Below are 21,364 nucleotides of genomic sequence, written 5' to 3'. Positions count from 1 at the left end.
GTACTGCAATATCGTTCACTTCTTAGTGGCAGTATCACCATACTGAAAACACATTTCTACAAGATCCCTCAGACCTCTGTGGGGGGATTAAGAGGGTGTAAAATGGTGAAAAATTCTTTCAGTTGTGTATAAATTTTTTGTGTTTCTCTGATGACCATAGCTTTAATCCTTGAGGGGTTTTTTTCAGTTGGCAAAAAACAGTTTTACATTTTTATTGTTCTATAAGCATAAAAATATGATCCTAAAACAGGACTATACTTGTTGATGAAATTGATACATAGACTAAGCCTATGTTTGAATTTTGCTTGGATATTCACACTCTACTCTCAAACCCTTAAACAGCACAGAGCTGAAAGAATAAAAACAATTTATGTTTGGATTTTTAGCTTCAAATCAGCTGGGTGAGCCACTGTTTCACAGACTTTTTTTTCTATTCACAGCCTGTTTTAAGCAGATTGTATGAATGTATGTGTTCTGTAGTTTACTGAATTGTTTGACCATAAAAATATATAAACAATTATATGTACTGTTTAAAATTGTGAATCAAATTACGAGAATCCCAAGAGTAAACACTCGGATACAAAAGAGCAGTCAGTTGTTTTTACTTAGGAATGCACTTATTCCGATTATATTTCAACATTTTGACCACCCTGGTTTACACACTGTAAAAGTAATTTGAGTAACTTTCCATTGTTATCACTAAATTGAATAAAATAAATGTTACAAGTAAATTAAAAGTTTTTAGAGACTGAGAAAAAGGTAGAATGGGAACTTTGGTATTTTTACAGTTTTGAGGCAGCATGTCTGTCACCCAAGTATTTTTTTTTTCAATGAACACAAAAATCCAAGTGGACAAAGTAGAATGGCGGTTCAACATTGGAACAGGCAATTAAAAAGCTGAGGGTCAAAGACAAGCCGTCAGCCAGCAAGGTGGAAATGAGCTGCTATAATGACTATAAAGCAATGGAAAGGGTAACAGCTTAGCACATTAGTGATGGGCCAGGTCAGGTCAATTTAGAGACAGGAGGGCGGGAATAGCAGCATCTTCACTACCAGAAAAGAGTGCATCATGGGAACATTAAAATCAGTGTGTGACGTTTACAGAAAAGAAAGTAGAGATGATAGATGACATCAGCATCTGATTAATTTATTCATTTAAATCACGTCACTATATCTGTGCACTTAATTACTGGTTATGTTATTGGTATTGTTTTATGCTAGTTATTAAATATGTCCTTTAAAAATGGACAGGCTTAGAATAACTAAAGTTAGTCAAAAGGTCTTTGAGGGTGAGTAGGTACTTTGAAACTTTAAAGATTCCTTCCTCTATCACAAGATGTTAGCAGAATTGACTGACTGTATTTCTAAACAGTTTTTTTCAGGGCATCGTGTGACGCCTAGCAGCTTTGTGACAAACTGATTTTAATGCACTTTCTTAAACAGCATCTTTCTGTAGTTCCTTTTTTTCAACATTGGCTGGGCGGCACGGTTCACTGTAATTCTGCAAAAACTGTAAAATGATAGGAATACACTTGGGCTTCTTTGGTAACATTTTATTGATTTGATTCAATAATTTTCTGTGCCATAACTTTTTTTCCTTTTTTTTGATGTGCTGACAAGTGAATATATAACTTTATTTACTGATGTTCCAGCTTTAAATAAACGGCTTTGTGTCACTAAAACTTTTATATTTTAAATGTTTATAACAGAAGAAAAAGTAGATAAAAGTTTACCGTGAATCTTAAAATACAGAATAAGTATAATGTTACAGCACCATAGATAATAATGATTAACGGTGTTTCAGTTTTTTTTCTCGTTAGAAATCCAGGCAATAGAGCTCTGTGAACATGATGACGGTTGGCATGCTACTGACTGTCCTGTTTGTTTCAGGTGAGCTGTTGGTTCAGTCATTCAAAAACACTGAAGTTATTTTACAATGTGAACATTATTTAGATACCAAGCAAACATAGCATTACTTTTTCAAACTCTTTATTTACTGACTTTAGATTAAAATGTTTTATGTACAAAATGTTAACAACAGAGGAATAAAAAAGTTTATTGTTAGCTCACTAATTTAAAAAAAGAGAATAATTTTCTCAGAAAGCAGCTCCATTTGTTTTGGTCCTGCCCACTGATAAACACTTTTTGGGTTTCGAAACACTCTTAGTTACAGATTATCTTTAGTATGCAAGTTCCCTTTAACTGAACTCTTGTTTGGATGTTTATACTCAGTAAACGTGGATAAAGTGACCAAGCTGTTATATGGCACTTTGAGCTTGGCTGCCCGTAAGACTATCACTAAGAGATGGCTAAGTGAAAAAACTCCCATCACTAAATGACTGGCATGAGGTTGTTCAAAATGGAAAAAATTTTCTAACAGTTTCAGTATGATACACTTGTTGAGATTTGGGACAAATGGAAACATTACATTTTGCCAAGGGGTCCTGAATTTGTAAGAACCTCTGAAATTATGTATGTCATATTTTTGAATTGTTTTATATATATGGTAACTAATAGGCAGCCCCCCCCCCACACACACACACATTTTCTTCATTTTTCTTCATACGTGTTGTGTTTTATCCTATGTTCTCTATTAAAAAAAATTATTTTTTTGTTTTTTTTTGTAAATTCTAAATAAAAGAAAATTAAAAAGAGATAAATTTGCTCAGAAATGTGAGAATGAATAATAATGTAATTAATTGTATAATATTAATGTCTGAACAGGTTAATCATTAAATTTTATTTACAGGTGCTTTGGCTGGTTGTTCTGATAAAACAGCAATCTCCATAACTGCCCCAAAGCAGATGGAAGCACTGAGTGGATCTTGTTTGTTAATCCCATGTAGCTTCAGACCCAAAGAAAGACTGACATTTATCAGCACAGGAAAAACCTTTGGAGTGTGGATTAAAACTGATGCCAGAAATCCAACCAACGTGATCTACAACAGTAATGGTGCAGCTTATCCAATGAGTATTACTGGAAACCTGAGTCAGAGAGACTGCACCACTCTGTTTTCTCATTTAACCACCACAAACACATACTTCTTCAGAGTAGACAGTGAAAGATTCAAGGCGACAGCAGACTGCAACCCTCTTCAAATAACAGTCAGAGGTAAAAAAGTTTGAGATTTATTTTATACCATGAAAAATTGTCCTAAAATTGTCCTAAGAGGATGTTTATAATTTCTTATTTCAGTCTATGTACTGTTATTATTCTGAGGACTTGATTACATTTCTAAACGTCTGAATTTAAGGGTAAAATATCACAGGACAAGTTTTAAAGATTTTAAAAGCTGCAGTGTGCTCTGTAGTATTAATATGTTTGTGATGTGAAACCACAGATTCTCCTTGGAGGCCCAAAATTACAATCCCAGGTGATCTGAAGGAGAAGGAGTCTGTCACTATAACCTGCTCAGCTCTCACTCCCTGTCCACACTCCCCTCCTCAACTCACCTGGAATCTCCAACAAGACTCTCACAACAAAACAGAGCAAAACACAGATGGAAGCTTTACAAGTAAAATCCAGCAGACCATCACTCTGTCAGACACACATGATGGAAAGAAGATCAGCTGCTCTGCCAGATATCCTGTGAACCAAGGAAAAGACACCAAGACAGCAGAGACAGAAGAGACTCTCAGTGTTTCATGTAAGACAATCAGAGTTTGTTGTTGGATCCTGTCCGCTCATCATGATTTATGGGAAGTCAGCTGTTTGTAACAAATGTAATCTGTGTCACTCCTTTTCTCCAGATGCTCCCAAAAACACCTCAGCATCCATCAGTCCATCAGGTTTGGTGTCAGCAGGCAGCTGGGTGAACCTGACCTGCTCCAGCAGAGCCAAACCTCCAGTCAGCAGCTTCACCTGGTTCAAGAAGAGCAGAGATGGAGCTGTGAAAGTATCTGAAGGAGAGATTTACAGCTTCAATGTAACAGATGGAGGAGTTTATTACTGTGTGGCCACTAATGATCTGGGTAATCAGGCATCAGCAGAGATTCATGTGGCTGTTGCAGGTAAAGTTACTCACCAGTTATTGTCAAAAAATGCATTTTCATTTTTTAAAGTTTTCTTTGTGATATACTTCACACTTGATAAGTGTGAAGTATATCAAGTGTGAGTGAATTTCATTTGATAAAAATCAAAATTATGCTTCATCCGTCACTGTGTGGTTGTTCAGCCTTTAAACATTAAAAACAAAAATGTGTTTCTGCACCAGGTTTAACACTGTTGTTTAAAAGACCCAGCAATTTGAGTTGCTTGCCCTTTTTGTGTTATTATCTTCCATTTTGTATAATTTAAGATTTAGTTTCAATTTCAGTTTCTCTGTTTCCCTAGCCATCAAGTCCTGTTTGTTGCTTAGTTATGTCCATGTCTCGTCTCCAGTTTCCATTTCCCTGTGTCTGGGTTTATAGTATGCGTTTTCCTCGTTGGTTCTTCATGGCAAGCCTGTGTGTCTTAGTCTGCGTGTTTCCTGTTGTACTTTGACAGGTTTACATCTCATGTTCTGTGTGTTCAGTTTACTTCCTCCTGTCTTGTCATTATGCTCATTCGTCCCAGCTGTGTTCCCCATGTGTTTCCTTTTCCCTCGTCACCCTCATGTGTATTTATGTGGTATGCTGTCATTTATTCCTTGTCTGGTCATCTGTTATGTTGTTGCCATGTTTTTAGGTTTTAATGTATCCATGCCAGGTTTTCATGTTTAATGTTTTCTTTCTAGTCTTCCCAGTTTAGGTGTTTGTTTATCATTGAATTGGGTTTGCCTTTGGTTTTTTTTTTTTAAATTAGCCACAATAAACGGCTTGCTTTCGGTTAAGAATCAATTTTTTCGTTTTGCGTGTCTCCTCTTCTCTCCACACAGTCAGCAGACAATTTACTGTTAAACATTTATTCTGTCATTTCATGCAGATTTCTATTCTCTGAAATCTTCTTGAATTACAGAACTGGTTCGTGTCTACACTATAGTGAAGACTGTGGGGATCACAATTCTTGTGAGCACACTGATCATCTTTGTGTGGTGACAGTCAGAGTTTGATCTATGGGATATTTCTTTTTCTCCAGATGTTCCTAAAAACACCTCAGCATCCATCAGTCCATCAGGTTTGGTGTTAGCAGGCAGCTGGGTGAAGCTGACCTGCTCCAGCAGAGCCAAACCTCCAGTCAGCAGCTTCACCTGGTTCAAGAAGAGCAGAGATGGAGCTGTGAATTTTCCCTTTTTAATTTTCCCTTTTTCTAATTTTCTTTGTGATATGCTTCATGAGTGAGGAGACAAAGTGATGTGCTTCATAAGAGACTGAATTTCATTTTATAAAAATCAAAATTATACTTCATCCGTCACTGTGCGGTTGTTCAGCCTTTAAACATCAAAAACAAAAATGTGTTCCTGCAGCAGCTTTTACACTGGTTTTTTGGGGGTTTTTTTAAAGAAATTGTCTCCTTGATTTGATTTGATTTGATATACCTTCATTAGTCCCACAAGGGGAAATTTCATAAGGCTGCTGACCTATTGCATGCAATGGCGGCGCCATCTTACCCATCCGACCATGCATACATTACACAAAAACATCACATGGGGAAGACAGGTCAGAGAGGTATAACAATGGAAAATGCACCACATGAGGAAAGATAAGGAGAAAAAAAATAACTCCTCCCAGACTGAGCTCCAACAGGGAGATCAGTTTGAGAATAGAAAAAAAACACCTCTGCACATAGCACATGAAAAAAACTCTTAATACACCAAAGAAACACATGACAAGCAACAGGGATAGGTAAAGGGTGAGAGACAGCCGATTTAGACAGTACATCCGGGACTGCAGCCTATGCGCTGGTCTCCATGATCCACCGTCAGCATCGGAAGGGAATAAGCGTCGAAGGCGTTTGGAGGGGGATGAGTGTATGTCTGCATGTGTATATGTCTGTGTGCGTGTGTGTGTGTATATGTCCAGAGTTCAGCTGAGACAGTGTCCTTTGCCCTGCCAGGCTAAGTAAACAGTCTTCCAGCCAACCCAGGCGGCCTTAGAATAGGAAGAAACAATCTAAGCACAGTCTGTTATCAGGGTGTTTTTGTTCAGCTCCAGCCTTGAGACCACAGCTGGCGCCGAAGTGGTAGCCGCATGAGTGATGGTGCTTTTTACTTTAGTGCGAACAGCTCATATGAATTTCCAAGCAGTTCTACAGTCCAACACTGGTCTCTCAATCTCCCGTTGGAGAGCCGCGAGCTTCGCCATACTTGCGCTCTGTGATGTTGTCATTCTTGTGCCCAAAGAGCCGATTCTGAGAACTCACGACAGTGTGCCTCCCCGAGATGTCATTCAATTTACGCTCAGAGATGTTATGCCGAGCGAGCCTTTCCGAGATGTAATCCAGTCTGCACTCAGAGATCTTATTCTGAGTATTCACGGCAGCCGTAAGCCTTTCTAAGATCTTATCCGTGCTGCACTCAATGAGCCCATTTTGAGAAACTCACGCCTCTTCCCATCGTTTCAATCCCAGCGGGTAGCCTTGTGGGGGTTTGAACAGCCGGTTCCGCTTCCTTAGTTCTCCGGTAAGTCAGGGCCAAGCCAGCTCCGATCAGCCAGAACCCTGTTACCATGGTTCCGAATAGGTAGATATCTTCAGCACTCAGGCTCACCCAAGCCCAAACTTCTCGTTGAGAAAGGGGTGTCAATTGCATTCAGAGACCAGTTGATCAAATCCATAATTCTCTTTTAGGTTTTAAAGAACAGACTGTGAGAGAGTGTTCCAGGGAAAAGTAATACAAAAAACACGAGACTAGACAAGGACACAAGAGGCTAAGCAGAGAAGCTAAGGGAGAGGAGGAGGAGGAGAGGAGAAAAGTGCGACTGCCTTCGTCAAAGTGAAGGACCTGGTCCTTCACTTAAAGTCACCTTAGAGGGTCTCATTTATGTCATGGGCTGTGTTTTTTGACCCAGCATTTTGAGTTGCCTGCCCTTTTTGTATTATTATGTTCCATCTTTTTAAAAATTACAATTCAGTTCTATTTGAGTTCTCTACGTTTCCCTGTTTGCTCCCATGTCAGTGTCTCTCCCACTATGTTGATTAGTGTCATTTCTTCAGTGTGCAAGTTTGTCATGTCCCCTGTGTTTAAGTCCCTTTTGCCCTTTATGTGTCTCAGTGATGTCCTTGTTTTCCTTCGTGTCCCCCTCTCTTCCTCTCTCTCGTGTCCCCGATACCTCTCTCTCTTCCTCCTGTTTACATATTTCCCCTTGTGTTCCTTTCCATCTGTCGTGTGTTCTCCCTAGCCATCAAGTCCTGTTTGTTGCTTAGTTATGTCCATGTCTCGTCTCCAGTTTCCATTTCCCTGTGTCTGGGTTTATAGTATGCGTTTTCCTCGTTGGTTCGTCATGGCAAGCCTGTGTGTCTTAGTCTGCGTGTTTCCTGTTGTACTTTGACAGGTTTACATCTCATGTTCTGTGTGTTCAGTTTACTTCCTCCTGTCTTGTCATTATGTTCATTCGTCCCAGCTGTGTTCCCCATGTGTTTCCTTTTCCCTCGTCACCCTCATGTGTATTTATGTGGTATGCTGTCATTTATTCCTTGTCCAGTCATCTGTTATGTTGTTGCCATGTTTTTAGGTTTTAATGTATCCATGCCAGGTTTTCATGTTTAATGTTTTCTTTCTAGTCTTCCCAGTTTAGGTTTTTTTTTTTTTTATCATTGAATTGGGTTTGCCTTTGGTTTTTTAATTAGCCACAATAAACGGCTCGCTTTTGGTTAAGAATCAAGTTTTCGTTTTGCCTTTCTGCATTCGGGTCCTCCTCCTCTCTCCACACAGTCAGCAGACAATTTACTGTTAAACATTTATTCTCTCACTTCATGTAGTTTTCTTTTCTCTGAAATCTTCTTGCATTACTGAAACCTGGTTGGTGTCTACACTATAGTGAAGACTGTGGGGATCATAATGCTTGTGAGCACACTGATCATCTTTGTGTAGTGACAGTCAGAGTTTGATCGATGAGAAATTTCTTTTTCTCCAGATGCTCCTAAAGACACCTCAGCATCCATCAGTCCATCAGGTTTGGTGTCAGCAGGCAGCTGGGTGAAGCTGACCTGCTCCAGCAGAGCCAAACCTCCAGTCAGCAGCTTCACCTGGTTCAAGAAGAGCAGAGATGGAGCTGTGAAAGTATCTGAAGGAGAGATTTACAGCTTCAATGTAACAGATGGAGGAGTTTATTACTGTGTGGCCACTAATGATCTGGGTAATCAGGCATCAGCAGAGATTCATCTCTCAACGCTTACTTACTGTGAAGGTAAAGTCAGTCACAGATTTTTCTTTTCTTTTTCTTTAATGAATCCAATTTCAAAGTGTTAATAGCATTTTTTCCTTCTTTCAAACGTTTTTGTGTTATACCTATACGAGAGACAAGATAAAGAAGTGTGCCTTATGTGAGCGTCAGTAGGTTTTTTGTTTATTAGATTGTGCTTCATCTTTCAACATGTTGTTTTTCAGCCGTGAAATTTTAAAAACGAAAGAATGCTTCTTCAGCAGTTGTCTGCACTATTTTGTTTTGTTTTTCATAAATTAAGGTTTTCTTGACTTTGATTCATTTTAACAGGCCTCAATTACTCTTTAACACTCATTCTGCCACTATTTTTCATCACTCTCTTTTTTCATTACAGCTGGAAACCTGGTTGGTGTCTACACTATAATGAAGACTGTGGGAATCATAATGCTTGTGAGCACACTGAGCATCTTTGAGTGGTGAGACAAATGTTTCTATGACAAACTCATTTGAAACTACTCACTTGTCTGTAGTAAAACAAAAAGGATTAATTGTTTCTCATTTGATTTCATTTGTTTTTATCCTTCAGCTGGTTCAAATCAAGACGCTTCAACAAACAGACATAGAGCTGTCAGATGAGCAGAGTATCATCACATCACATCAACTAAAGTGTCTGCAGGATGATAAATGCTACCTGCTAAAGCATTAAAACTTAACATATTTGTTTTTTATTTTGATGTTCAACAACTGTGTATGACCATTTTACTTTGACTATAGGGATGTTATTACAGAGTGATCTCTCCTCAAACCACTGTTGTTTTACCTAGGGATGGGAAGTGATAAGTTTTTTGTGATCAGGGTCATTACTCAAAAAAAGTAAAGTAGAAAAATGTTATTACACATATTACACAGAACTTTCCTTAAAGGTAATGCAGTATATTGCTTAAGTACACGCAGGTTCAAATGTTCACAAAGTGGCTAGCTTCACTAAAAAGGACCCCCCCCCCTTTATCATGGTGCTGGGCAAGGTTCAGCATTTACTCAGCTTTAACATCACTCTGGATTCTTGGCTAACTTTGTGTTAGCATGCTGTCTGTTGTTTCTGCATTATATCTGACCAAAATATTGTGTGGGCGTGATCTCCAAATGGTGCTGATAGGTGTGGTTAGTTTTACAAGAACAGTCAATTCATTTCAATATGAAATGTCCAATTTGCCAAGAGCCACGTAACTTGGCGCACGTTTAAATATTAACTGGGGATTTTTGCTTTAGTGGGAAATTTACAGCATAGCTATGTCGTAACAATTAGCAGTAAATTGCAAGCCACAAAAATGTTTGAATCATTTGTGTACTTGATTTAAATATTCTCCTTCCTATGTTATGTACCTTGAGAACGGAACTCCCTGATATAAATATGCAAGAGGGCCAGTCTAATAGTCTATGTTCATCATTTCTCTATAAGATGTAATATAAGATTCTTCTGCTTATATGTGTCAAGCTGACTTTACTGAATGAAAGGCTTCATATTATCTCCTTCTGTCATCATGTAATCTTTGGCAGGTAGATACTTTGATTCTGTATATATTCTAGTATTACTGTAGCTCTTTGTAAAAACATAAAAAGTGCCATCTTGTTCTCTGTACTGTTATTTGACTTCTTCGCAAAGGTAAATAAAACTCATAAAGACAACCTAGTTGTGTTGAATGAAGCTTCCGACTCTCAAAAGCACAGAGTACCAACACTTTAATGAGCACATGCAATGTTTATATGAAATCATAAAAACAACTTTATTTAATCAATTTAGTCCTAACAAAAGTTTATTTAAAATGGACTGAGGAAAAGTGGAAAATCTTTCTGTAGTCAGAAAAATTCTTTTGGTAAACACAAATGCTGCATCTGGCTTGTTTTCATTATTTAGTCCAAAGCCCTGCATATCTGGAAACGTTTGAGACTTCAAATCTTTGGATTCTGTTTTTACCCCTGAGCCATAAAAGGCTGACAGGGTTTCAAATTCGTACCATAGGTGCATCTACTAAAAATCTCAGATGAGCACGAATCCTGGTGACCAAGGTAAAGAGATGTCACGTTTTCTAAAAATCTTGTGAGTGTAAGCACTCGAGAACAAGATGACGTGGGGTTTTTGAAAATGATACCCCATGTGTATCTATTATGAGAATGAAGGGAAGCACTGATGGCTGTCAGTATTTTTAATTTCAATTTTACAGTGTCAACTTTTTCTGAACTGGGTTTGTAGAAAGTTGCTACATTTTATAAGCAGAACAGCATCTTAACTTCAGTACAATAGCTGGGACAAGTCAATAACATACTAACAAGTCCTAGCACACTGCAGTTGAAGCAAAGTTAGCTTAAGGACTTAAATGCTGTTTATGATCTTAATTGATGACACATCAATATAAGACAGAAAAAATGAGATGTTCATATTGTTATGTATGTTCTGTAAGGTTGAGCTTTTGAGGCTTTGAATGAGTCAAGTTAGAACATTGAGGGTGGCAAATATTTTTAAACAGTAATGACTGAGTTCCTCTTTTGCAGGATAAAAGAAGAAAGAACAAAACTGACTCCATTATGCAGTGTGATAGTCAGCACGTGTCTATATGTTCTTTCTAACAAGATAAGAACTAGTTTGCATGATTTATCTTAGCTGTTCAAAAGCTGGTTTCATTTTACTCAAACTTTTATTTAATTGTTTTTCTTTTACTTCACTGACATGTGGGGATCTTACTGATCTTTAGATTTTGATTTTTACAGTTTTAGTTTTACTCATAAATACTTTGTTTTGTGAAATCAAACTTCACACCTATAAACAATTGTATCATAAGAGTAATAAAGCACTCAGCATCAGCAGGACAAGTATCATGTGCAGGTTTTCTCAAATCAGTAAACTACAATTATTGGCATAATTTGCCTCAGACATGGATCATCCCATGTACTCAGTTAACATTAATGTAATCGGTGACTTCCCTTAAGCAAAGTCACTCCATGTATTTAACACTAGGAGCTCAGTAGTGGCCAGCTAATGAGCCCCATATTAAACTATTCCATAAACACTGCATCTCTTAGTTGCTTTCTCATGTTACTTGTCCGTTTCTGCTGAATCCTCTACATGCACTCTTAGAAAAAACAAACATTAGCAACACACATGGACAATCCTGGAGGTCAGGCACAAGTTGACAGGGTTCCAGAGGTGCCATAAAAAGACTATAAAGTTAGCCATCCATAGCTGTGGAAAGAAGTGACACTAGTTTCAACACAGGAAATGTCTCACATGTTATTCATATCGTCAAAGTAACCTTTAACATTTCCCCAACAACACAGTGTAACAGCATCACCAACTCATAACCTGTAAACACAGTTTTCTTCACACATGAACCCAGAAATCCTGTAGTAGAAAAACATCAACCAGCTGTCCTGGTATAAATCACATGATCAAATCACATGAAGAACTGTAATGCTGTAGAAATGTTAGCGCTGCGCAGGTGTATACACACTTTCTCACAGTTACCTCTGTGAGCAACACAAGGTAGTGAATAACACCCCTGACAGATGCACAGACACAGAAAGTGGCATTTAAAAGGTTAAATCGGTACAGCCAAAGCTCACGCAACCTCGAATGTTGCTGTCCTCTTTCTGCTCCTGTAAAAAGAAACACACATAGATTCATCTGCACCTTTGTCAGGTGGGGGTTAACTTCGCACAGTGATGTCAGTCAGTCTGTCAGCTTCTGTCCGCTTTTACCAGTCAGTCAATTTTATTTTCTCTCACTCATTCATTCATGCATTCATTCATTCTTTCTTTGCTGACAGTGGAAATTATTGTCGCATTTTCATTTCCACTTCTCAGCAAAATGACGTCATTTCAAAAAGAAAAGAATTTAGACTGGATTTCCTCGTTGAATCCTTTTGGACAGGAACTTATTTTCTAATTGTCCCAGATAAGTGACTTTCTCCTGAGCCCATTTTAATGTGGAGAAACTCACTTGCAACAATTTTCTCGACGACGTGTCGTATAGCGCTTCAGTTCCAATCGTGCAGATCTGCTCAAACAGAGATCATCAAACAAAACTTTCAGTGCACTGTGAAAGTATCAAAATAAAAAGGCCTCGTTAAGTCATGACACAGGCTCCTCATCTCAGGAGGGTAAATCATACCATTCGCATGGTTTATTATACCATCATACTAATTGGCAGGCTCAACTTCACAACAAAAGAAAAATCATCAGCTAGATTAATTCAAAACCAACCATCAGCCACACAACACACAACATAAGCCTCATGTCTCATTAGCTATGAATTTTAATCCCCAGGTCTGTACTTTTTACTCATTTAGGCCACAGATTTTATTTAGTTTTCCTTTTTTCCCCGTCATCATAAAAAATGTGACATGTTGTCATGCATTCCACAAAAGAAGTTTGTTCTCATGTATTCAGAGTTGTGTATCTGGGTGCAGGATTCACTCACACATCACAACAGGAAACTCAGTGTTTTAGAGTCTCCACTCTAACAAACTCCAACACATCCCATTCACTCGTACTAGAATTCAATCACCTTTCATTAATCTAAGAACCATCAACTAATTTGCATATCAGCCATTAACCCACTAAGTTGACAGGACAACAGAAATGCATGTTCAGAATATTATCACAAAAATAGAATTTCCCTCATACAGTAAATTACTTGTGCTGCATCAGTCAGCACAAGTAATCTGTGCTGCCATGTTATTGCTCTTTGGAACTGCATTCCTTGTCTTCAGGGAGGAGTGAGAGCTCGCTTGTGAGGATGAGCGGCACATGGAGCTGTAAATAAATTAGCCAGAAATTGCAGAAATTGGCCTGAATGTTTCCAATGATGTTAAACTATAATTTCCTTCCGACTGCTGCATGTGGGAAATTGATCCGGGTCTGCTCCTCACCTGCAAGTGACACACTGAGACATTTTGATCATTATTCTCACTGCTTAACCGACACACAGAACTCTCTCTCTGTTTTTTGTGAACTCTCCTTTCTTAAAAGCAGAAAGTGAGATTGTAATTGTTCTTGGCTAATAGACACAAAACCTTTTTCCTATTATTTTTCATCTACAATGTAGATTTTGTCTCTTTTTTACTCTTTTTTTCTTATAACTGGTGACCTGCAGAATCACCGCTCTCACAATTTGTGACAATTACATTTACACAGCGCGCACACACACTGCGACGTCAGGCACATTCACACTCACTTTTTCATCTGCATAAATAAACCATATGACTGATGATATGTGCCATGGTGATCCATAAGTATGATCACAAGTTTATTTAATTATTTTTCAACCCAACAAAGGAAATAAACAAAAACATGATGCTGATGCTATGAACACTCTACACACATGAGTCAAGATCCAGGAAAACTGCTGCGCATCTGAAAGAAGAAGCTGAACTCACGGATACGCTACATACTCGAGTTATCATAGTTCTCTTCCCCTTTCTTTGATGAGTTCTCAGCCAGCTCCTGATCTGATAATATGTAGCTTGCTCATCAGCCCAGAAGAGACAGCAACACAACCTCACACAGTGGTTGCGTGCTTTGCCCACAGTGGCAAAGACTTACATTTTCATATTCAACTCAGCTTCTCCATCATGTAGTTTTCAGCCGTTTCACACAGGGTTCAGCATAATAGTTGTTTTCACAGGTGTGCTCTATATCTCAACAATGGCTCATATTAGGATGACAGTTTTCAAACAGGTCAAGTGCCTCTACGCACGTCATTAGGTAAAATATTTGCCTATTTTACTTCATCTCATATGTCATTGTACTGAATTTGAGCAACCCTAAGCTTAATGCAGATTACTGTTAACAACCGGTTAGAGTAATGGTCTGAAGCACAGGCCGTTGTTGATCAGGGCAATCTAAAGAATCATCTAAACATTTTGTGTCAGCAAGGGGTGGGGGAAGCCATTCACCAGAGCATAGCTTAACTGCTGCTGAAGTGGGCTGGCCTTCTCCACACGCTCTTCAAGGCTGCTGTTTTCCTAAAAACTTCTAACATTTGAATCTCTTCCATTTATAAGCCTGCGATTAACCGCACGGCTCAGGTCCGCGTGAAACCCGCGCGACCGTGCTCGCGTGAACCCGCGCAGCTAAGGAGCCATCACTCTTTTTTTTTTTTTTTTTTTTAAATACTGTGCGCTCCCAGGAGCGAAGTCCAGCATAAACGTCTGTCACGCTCGGACGCACTCTTGGTTGCTTAGGAACCCATGATAACAACAACAACCGTGTCCCAGACCACGCCTGCTGCGCATTCATTCACACAACAACAACAACAACACAAAATAGGCCTATAATTTTCCCCAGCCTGCGCGACCCCGCACGGCTTAGGCCCGCGTCAACCCGCGCGGCCGCACTCAATTAAGGAGCCGTCGCTCTCTTTTTTTATAAGCCTGCGTCTAACCGCACGGCTAAGGTCCGCGTGCAAGCCGCGCGACCGTGCTCGCGTGTACCCGCGCAGCTACAGTAATCTCTTAGTCGTTCTCTTTGAAGTTACTTGGTGTTGCTTATTTCGTGCAGCATCAGTCCCGTCAGATCCTGTCAATCGTCATCCATCGAGGAGAAAAACAGAGGGCTAATCCACCGGCCCGATGACGAATTCTCACGTCTCGGGTCTTTGCTGCAGGACCTCTATAAGTCCTGGCTGACGTCTGTCGGTGTGTCTCTTTTTCCCCTCGGTGAATGTCAATTCCAAGGATCCGGCTCTCGAAGGACCAATTAATGATAGGTTTATGCTACAAACCTATTCGCTGGAACGTTCAGGACAATTTGCTACACAGCAAAAACAAGACACAAGTAGGCAAAGTTCCTTGTAGTACTCATGCATGAGGGGAGACCTGCCTGGAGCCAAGTGTCGTTCCACCCACTTGACCTCCGTCAGACTCTCAGCCAGGTTCCCCATAGCACTCCTTTTATTGTGGTTACATGAATATGCATAGGTTCATTAACATATGACATCTTATATAGGTATGCATGTGAACAAAGAATACCCTGTGTGTGTGTGTGTGTGTGTGTATCTGTGTGTGTATGGGGTCAAGATGTAACCCCAGGAAGACTCCCCAAAGCTGGTGCCAGGAGTCTAGCGGTACATCTGAACAAAAGGCTCTTAGACTCAAACAGATATACGTGTGTTTGCTATACCATATATCAGCAGGAGAAGATACGACCTCTCCTAGGAGGTGTGTGATCTATGCCAGAACACTCTGAAGAGGAGTGAACGCACTCCCCTCTTCATGCTACACAGAGTTGTTACAGACCTCCTAGGATGAGACATTCTTTCAATCTACAAATGATTATATACTTCTAAGCATATATGAGTAAATATTTCTAAGCATAAATGGCAATCACAATACAAATCTAACAGTGGAGAGAGTCAGCTGCTTCAGATTCCTAGGCATCAACAACAGTGAGAGTGCTATATAAATAAAATTGAATTGAACTGAATTGAATTGAATTGCAGTGAACAATATATACACGGTGAAAAACCCCCCACAACTGCTACTTTACACGCATGAGGTTATACTTGCAAATCAACTGGCAAAGACACTCTACGCAACAGCGAATCAAAAACACAGGCTCTTTGTTGGATGGCAGAGGCTAGGAGAGAGGGGGGCCAGGTGGCTGTTATCTGGTGGTTAAATACTGGAGGTGATCAACCAATTATCCTATCCCAGGACCAGTGTTGGGTAAGTTACTTTAAATTAGTAACTTAGTTACATTACTAGTTACTTCTCTAAAAAAGTAACTCAGTTACTTCAAGTTACTCGTTACTTTCAGAGTAACTAGTTACTAGGGAAAGTAACTTTGGTTTTACTCAGAATTCTCTTGTTAATGTGTTGCTTCTGTAACTGGATACCCAGCCTGACTGTCAGTCTTCTAGCTTGCTTACTTGCCACAAGTGCACTGTGCCACCTACCAGCAGAAAGGAAAAAATAATGTGCACATTTCCACGAGAGAAATTCCACGCCTGGACCGTCGTTGACCGCCGCCATGATTCTAGCCTGCTTTTTACATCCAACACAAAAACTGCAGTCGTGGTGCTTTTGATTGTACTCAGAACTCGGAAATTCTGCCTTCTGAATAGGAAGATGTAGGTAACACCAGACTGCAGATGAGCTGCATACAGAGCTGGACTGGGACAAAACAATCGTCCCGGGCATTTTGACTAGAGACCGGCCCACCATTATAGGAAAAATCATAAAGCCTTTGAATGAAAATAAACACTGTTGTGACAGTGATGTACACTGTTCTGATGGTATATATGTATCAATCTATCAATTGTTTGTTGTAAGACTCAGATAATTATTTTTTTTAAAGCGAGACATTTTAAATGAGAATAATAAAGAAAAGTATTTCCTTGTGCCCCCCTTTCCGTTAATGCCCTACCTGGCCCCCTGGCAACACTTTGCTAGACCCGCCCCTGCACAGTTACCAGCTGTCAGCTACTTAGAAAAGGATCCTGGTGTTATTTGTCTCTCAGAAACAGCTCATAACTTCCCTTCAACTCATTCATGTCACCTAAAAGGTAAACCTGTTTCTCCATCACCTGTTCAGCTCTGATGATTCAGTAAGGACATCTCCTGGTTTCATCTGCATGTTTCCCTCTCACCACATAACCAAACCGATATCATGACCAGCAGCTTTACAGCTGTGGCTCCAGCAAACATCAGCTGATACTAGAAATTAATATTAAATAAATTATAACAACAGCTGATCAAGCTTAAACGTGCTGCTGTTGTTTAACGTGACATCCGCTGGTTTCCTCTTTCTGGCGCAAAGTGGGCAATAAACAAACAAGAGAGAAAAACCGATCAGCTGATCATTGATCAGTTTCGTGATTGAAGTAGAAACGGGAGAGAATGAGAGAAGAAGAGGCAGCTGTGCAGCTTCAGCTTTGTGTCTTTTTCATTGTAGCTGAAGTCCGGGACAAACTGTGTTCCTTTTCACCTCAGTACGAAACGTGTAATATTTTCTCTGAATACGAGACGATTCTGTTTTTTACGGGATGGTTGGCAACTCTAATAATTAACCCTATGAACAAAATAAAGTTCAACATCAGTAACATAGCACCCACCCAGCAGAAACTCCGTCATGCTAGCTAGCACGCAGTACGAAAATGTCAGCATACCGAAAATAAACTCCACCTAAACTTGGTTTATATCTGACTCAGATAGACTGCAGGTCATAACTTCTTACCTGAAGTTCAGTTCACCTGACACGCGGACCGGCGGCCGCTTCGGGTCTCTCCTCTTGCCTCCCTTTTCCTTCATCCACCTGCTGGCCTCCACCACTTGCTAATGTTATTGAATCTGTGGAAGCTCCGCGATATCCACCACACGAAGTAACGAGTAACGAGCCTATCTAAATCCCAGTAACGAGTAACGCGTTCCTGGTTTTGGCATAATAACTAGTTACCGTGCTCGTTACCACAATAATAACGTAGTTACTGTAACGCGTTACTTAATAACGCGTTAGTCCCAACACTGCCCAGGACAGGAACTGACTCCACCCAACAGCTCATCAGGCACGCCCAGGTGTCCACCCTCTAAGAAAGAAAAGTTAAAAACCCACAGCCATCCTCTGGTGGGAGGAATCAGACATAAAACAAACACTGATAACATTGAATCATAACTGCTGTCTTGTCTGGTCTTCTCCAGTTTCGTTTTTGTGCTCTCAGCTCACCTTGTTTTATCTACAGTTTTACTTTGTAATATTGTTCATACTTGTGCCCACGTAGCCTGTCTGGAGTGATCCTTTGCCCGTGCATTGTGCTGGTTGTTTACTGACATTTGTACCTGCCCAGCTGATTTACTCCAATCGTCACAGAGAGCTATACAGGATTACTCTACTTTGAGGTTGTAACGTCGGGTTGTGTTTAGTGGTTGAGAGGAGGCGGCAAAACACTTAGCAGGCTAGTCAAAAGAATACACGATCACACTGGTGCTAGGAATTCCACAGCGTGTCCTTTAATGCACATTCTCTTCTTCAACCATATAAGCCCGGTTGAACGGCTGCAGCTTAACAAACATAATGCGCAGTGTTCGTACAACCCATACGTTCCAAACAAAAAGAAAAACAAAAGAAACGTCTCTCCTCATGCACTAGCGTGCAAGCACATGTCCAGAGAATCACAGAGAGAGAGCAGTGGCACAAACTGATGACACCATCAACCCTCGACCTGAGTGTCTTAAAGGGACACCACACCATTGTGGCTGTTACAAGGTGCGCTACAATCAATAACCTACCAGCCATTGCTAGTACAAGCCACAGTTCGTGTGTGTGTGTGTGTGTGTGCGCGCGCATGCGTGTGTGTCGTTTAAATTAAATATTGAAATATATATAGTCCTTTGACTGTGCGCAATGCTGGTGTTCGGTGTCCGTTTAGGTTTGTGTGACCTTTGATGAGTTTTGTTTTGTTTTTATTGCAGTGAACTGAGGACATACCAGTAGCTGTGGGACCTCCGGTGGTGGGTCGTTTTCCACACTTCCGTTGTTGTACAGCACCTAGGGTGTAAACTTGATTTTACATGTGATTTTCTTTTAGTCCTCAGCTACTGGTAAGTCCAGTTCAATATATAGTTTTATTTAATTTAGCAAACTGTTACAGAATAGGCTGTACCACAGTCAACTTTTATTGTTTTATTCCTTGTTTTTATTTTTACAAATATAATTAAAGATATATTAATAATCGAGCCAGTCTGCCTCTGTTGTGCATCTTTGAACGTGTGTAATCGTTTTCTGGTTTTAAAAACACTGTATTTCATGGGGGTGAAATTCCCCGAGGTTGCATTGTCATGTTTTACTTTTTCAAATAACCTCATTGACCACTTTGTCACACTGGCAACCTGGCCCTGATATCTCCCCTGGGTAGAGTATGCTCACAGTTCACTCACCTCATCCTCCATTGGTCTCTCTCCTTTTAGATGACTTGGGAGGCACTGCCAAAAGCAGTTGACCATTAGTGTTTTTATGCAGACTGATTACATACATTAGCTCCCAGGTACACTGCAGGACAACACGAATGGCTATCTGGCAAGGACATTCCCCTTAAATCTCTCTTCCACAGGCTAACCCCACGCTACATTGGTCCCTATGAAATTGGGGCCGCAATAAGCAGTCAGATTAAAGTTTCCTACGTCCATGTGAATCCATCCTACATGTGTCTCAGGTCAAGCCAGTGCTCCCCAGTCTATTGTAGGAGGGAGAAGTAGGATGAACACTCAGAGTGCATCAGTTCCACAAAGTACCTGAGCAGGAGCCAAAATAAAGTCCAATTTTGTTGTGAGTCTTATAGCCGAGAAATCTTTGAAGTGCAGAAAGGTTACTCTTGGTTTAAAGACTTGAAATTGGACACGCGCGCACGCACGCGCACGCACGCACACACACACACACACACACACACATTATTCAACATCAGTAGTGACACACACTTATTTCAGTAGCAAGACGCCCTTGCACAAAACAGTAAAAAGTGTCAACATTTGCATGCTTTGAATGGTAAAAGCTCCTCCTGGTGGACGAATATAAAAATTAAGAGCAAGTATACCAAAATAAAATCTTAATATAAAGGAATATATTAGATGAGATTAAGATAAATGTGTGATCAAAAATGGCATTTTCAGTGATTTTGAACAGCATATTTTTTTTGTCATTAAGAATAATGTGTCAATTTATGTGAGTTGAAACAGGTTCACACATAACTCAGTTTACGATCATCCATTCTCAACTGAGTTAATGACTACACATGAGCCATGATGTATTTATGCTGGCAAATTTGGTATATCAGTATAACAGGCAAAAGAAGACGTTTTTCCTAACAATCACTTCGACAATCCAAATAATATACTTACTTTCCACTGTTAATGATAAACTATAAATTTACCCCCATATCCTAAAATATTGAAGATTCTATTAAATTAAACAGACCAAACTTAAAGTATAATGAAGAGTTGGAGGAATACCTTTATCCACTTCATTATGATACTATAAAAATAACATGCTTTTACTGAAGACTAACAAAAGCTTTAATGCTTTGCCACAATTCATGTTTCTTAACTCACTTTCCAGAACTGATCAGTTAAATCAACATTCCACTGACCAATCACATTATAATGCAGGGACAAAACCAACACAGGGATATCAGGTATACCAAAAAACTGCATGAAGAGCGGGCTCTGTCGTCGGGGTTTTGGTTTTCTTTCTAAATTAAGTTATGCTAATATTACCTAACAAGCTGTGTGCTGCCAGAGATTAAATCTCACCAGCAGGTGGTGCTATTGTTTTTTTCGGGTCATAGTTGCAGTAACCAATCAGGACTTGGCAGAGCCAGGATCAGAAAGTAATTCTCACATGTGCCGTCATGGTTGAACAGTCTCTTTGAACCCAACTCTATCCTTTCTGTGTTACTTCAAAAGAGCAAAGGGGGGGTCCAGAGGGGTTGGAAACAAACTCCACGGTGCAATATATGTGTGTGTGTGTGTGTGTATGTGTGCTCAGTAGCGGCATGCAGGAACTGGGCAGACAGGACAGTGGGAAGAGAGAGAGAACAAAACAAAAACAACATGTGGCCTTAGGTGAGCCGGCCAGAAAGACACAGGGACCATGACCGAAAGTTTATTTTAAAGAACAGTTAAAATTTATAAACTTCTTTTACATTGTTTGTGTTTATAGTGTGTTACCATTGTTTAGAAGGCAAAATATGTAAATGAGTATCTGAAAAGGATATGTTTGTTGATTTCTTTCAGCTTTACTCTGTTTCCAGTTTGAAGGGAACGTCGTAATAGCAGACAACACAACTGACACTTGTCGAAAGGCTATCTGTGTCCTTAGCTGTGCTTGAAACCGTAAGAACAGAACAGTTACAACAAACTTTGCTAACTAGTTTTGTCATTGTCATGTCAACAAGAGAGGAATATAGATACCCACTGACTATCACACTGCATAATGAAGTCAGTTTTGTCCTTTCTGTTTATATCCTGTAAAAGAGGAAGTCAGTGCTGTTTCTTGAAAGTCTAAAATGTCTCGGTCACTCTGAGAATAAGTTTTCTAACTTCACTCATTCAAAACCTGAAAGCCTAAGGTTACAGAA

General features: G+C 39.8%; 1 protein-coding gene across 1 annotated transcript; it reads left to right on the top strand.

Annotated features, from left to right (window-relative positions):
- The first annotated feature begins 1,833 nt into the window (after positions 1-1,833).
- On the top strand, positions 1,834-9,895 carry LOC106096898 (sialoadhesin). The gene is made up of 6 exons (XM_025910245.1): positions 1,834-1,890; positions 2,750-3,112; positions 3,342-3,647; positions 7,993-8,265; positions 8,636-8,717; positions 8,828-9,895. Exons 1-6 carry the CDS (start codon positions 1,848-1,850, stop codon positions 8,862-8,864), a joined length of 1,104 nt encoding a protein of 367 aa, XP_025766030.1. The 5' UTR covers positions 1,834-1,847; the 3' UTR covers positions 8,865-9,895.
- Positions 9,896-21,364: the final 11,469 nt, after the last annotated feature.

This window comes from Oreochromis niloticus, linkage group LG9, assembly GCF_001858045.2.
Source record: "Oreochromis niloticus isolate F11D_XX linkage group LG9, O_niloticus_UMD_NMBU, whole genome shotgun sequence".
Classification (NCBI taxonomy): domain Eukaryota; kingdom Metazoa; phylum Chordata; class Actinopteri; order Cichliformes; family Cichlidae; genus Oreochromis; species Oreochromis niloticus.
The sequence above is the reverse complement of the archived record's forward strand: the minus strand, read 5'-3'. Positions and strand labels throughout refer to the sequence as shown.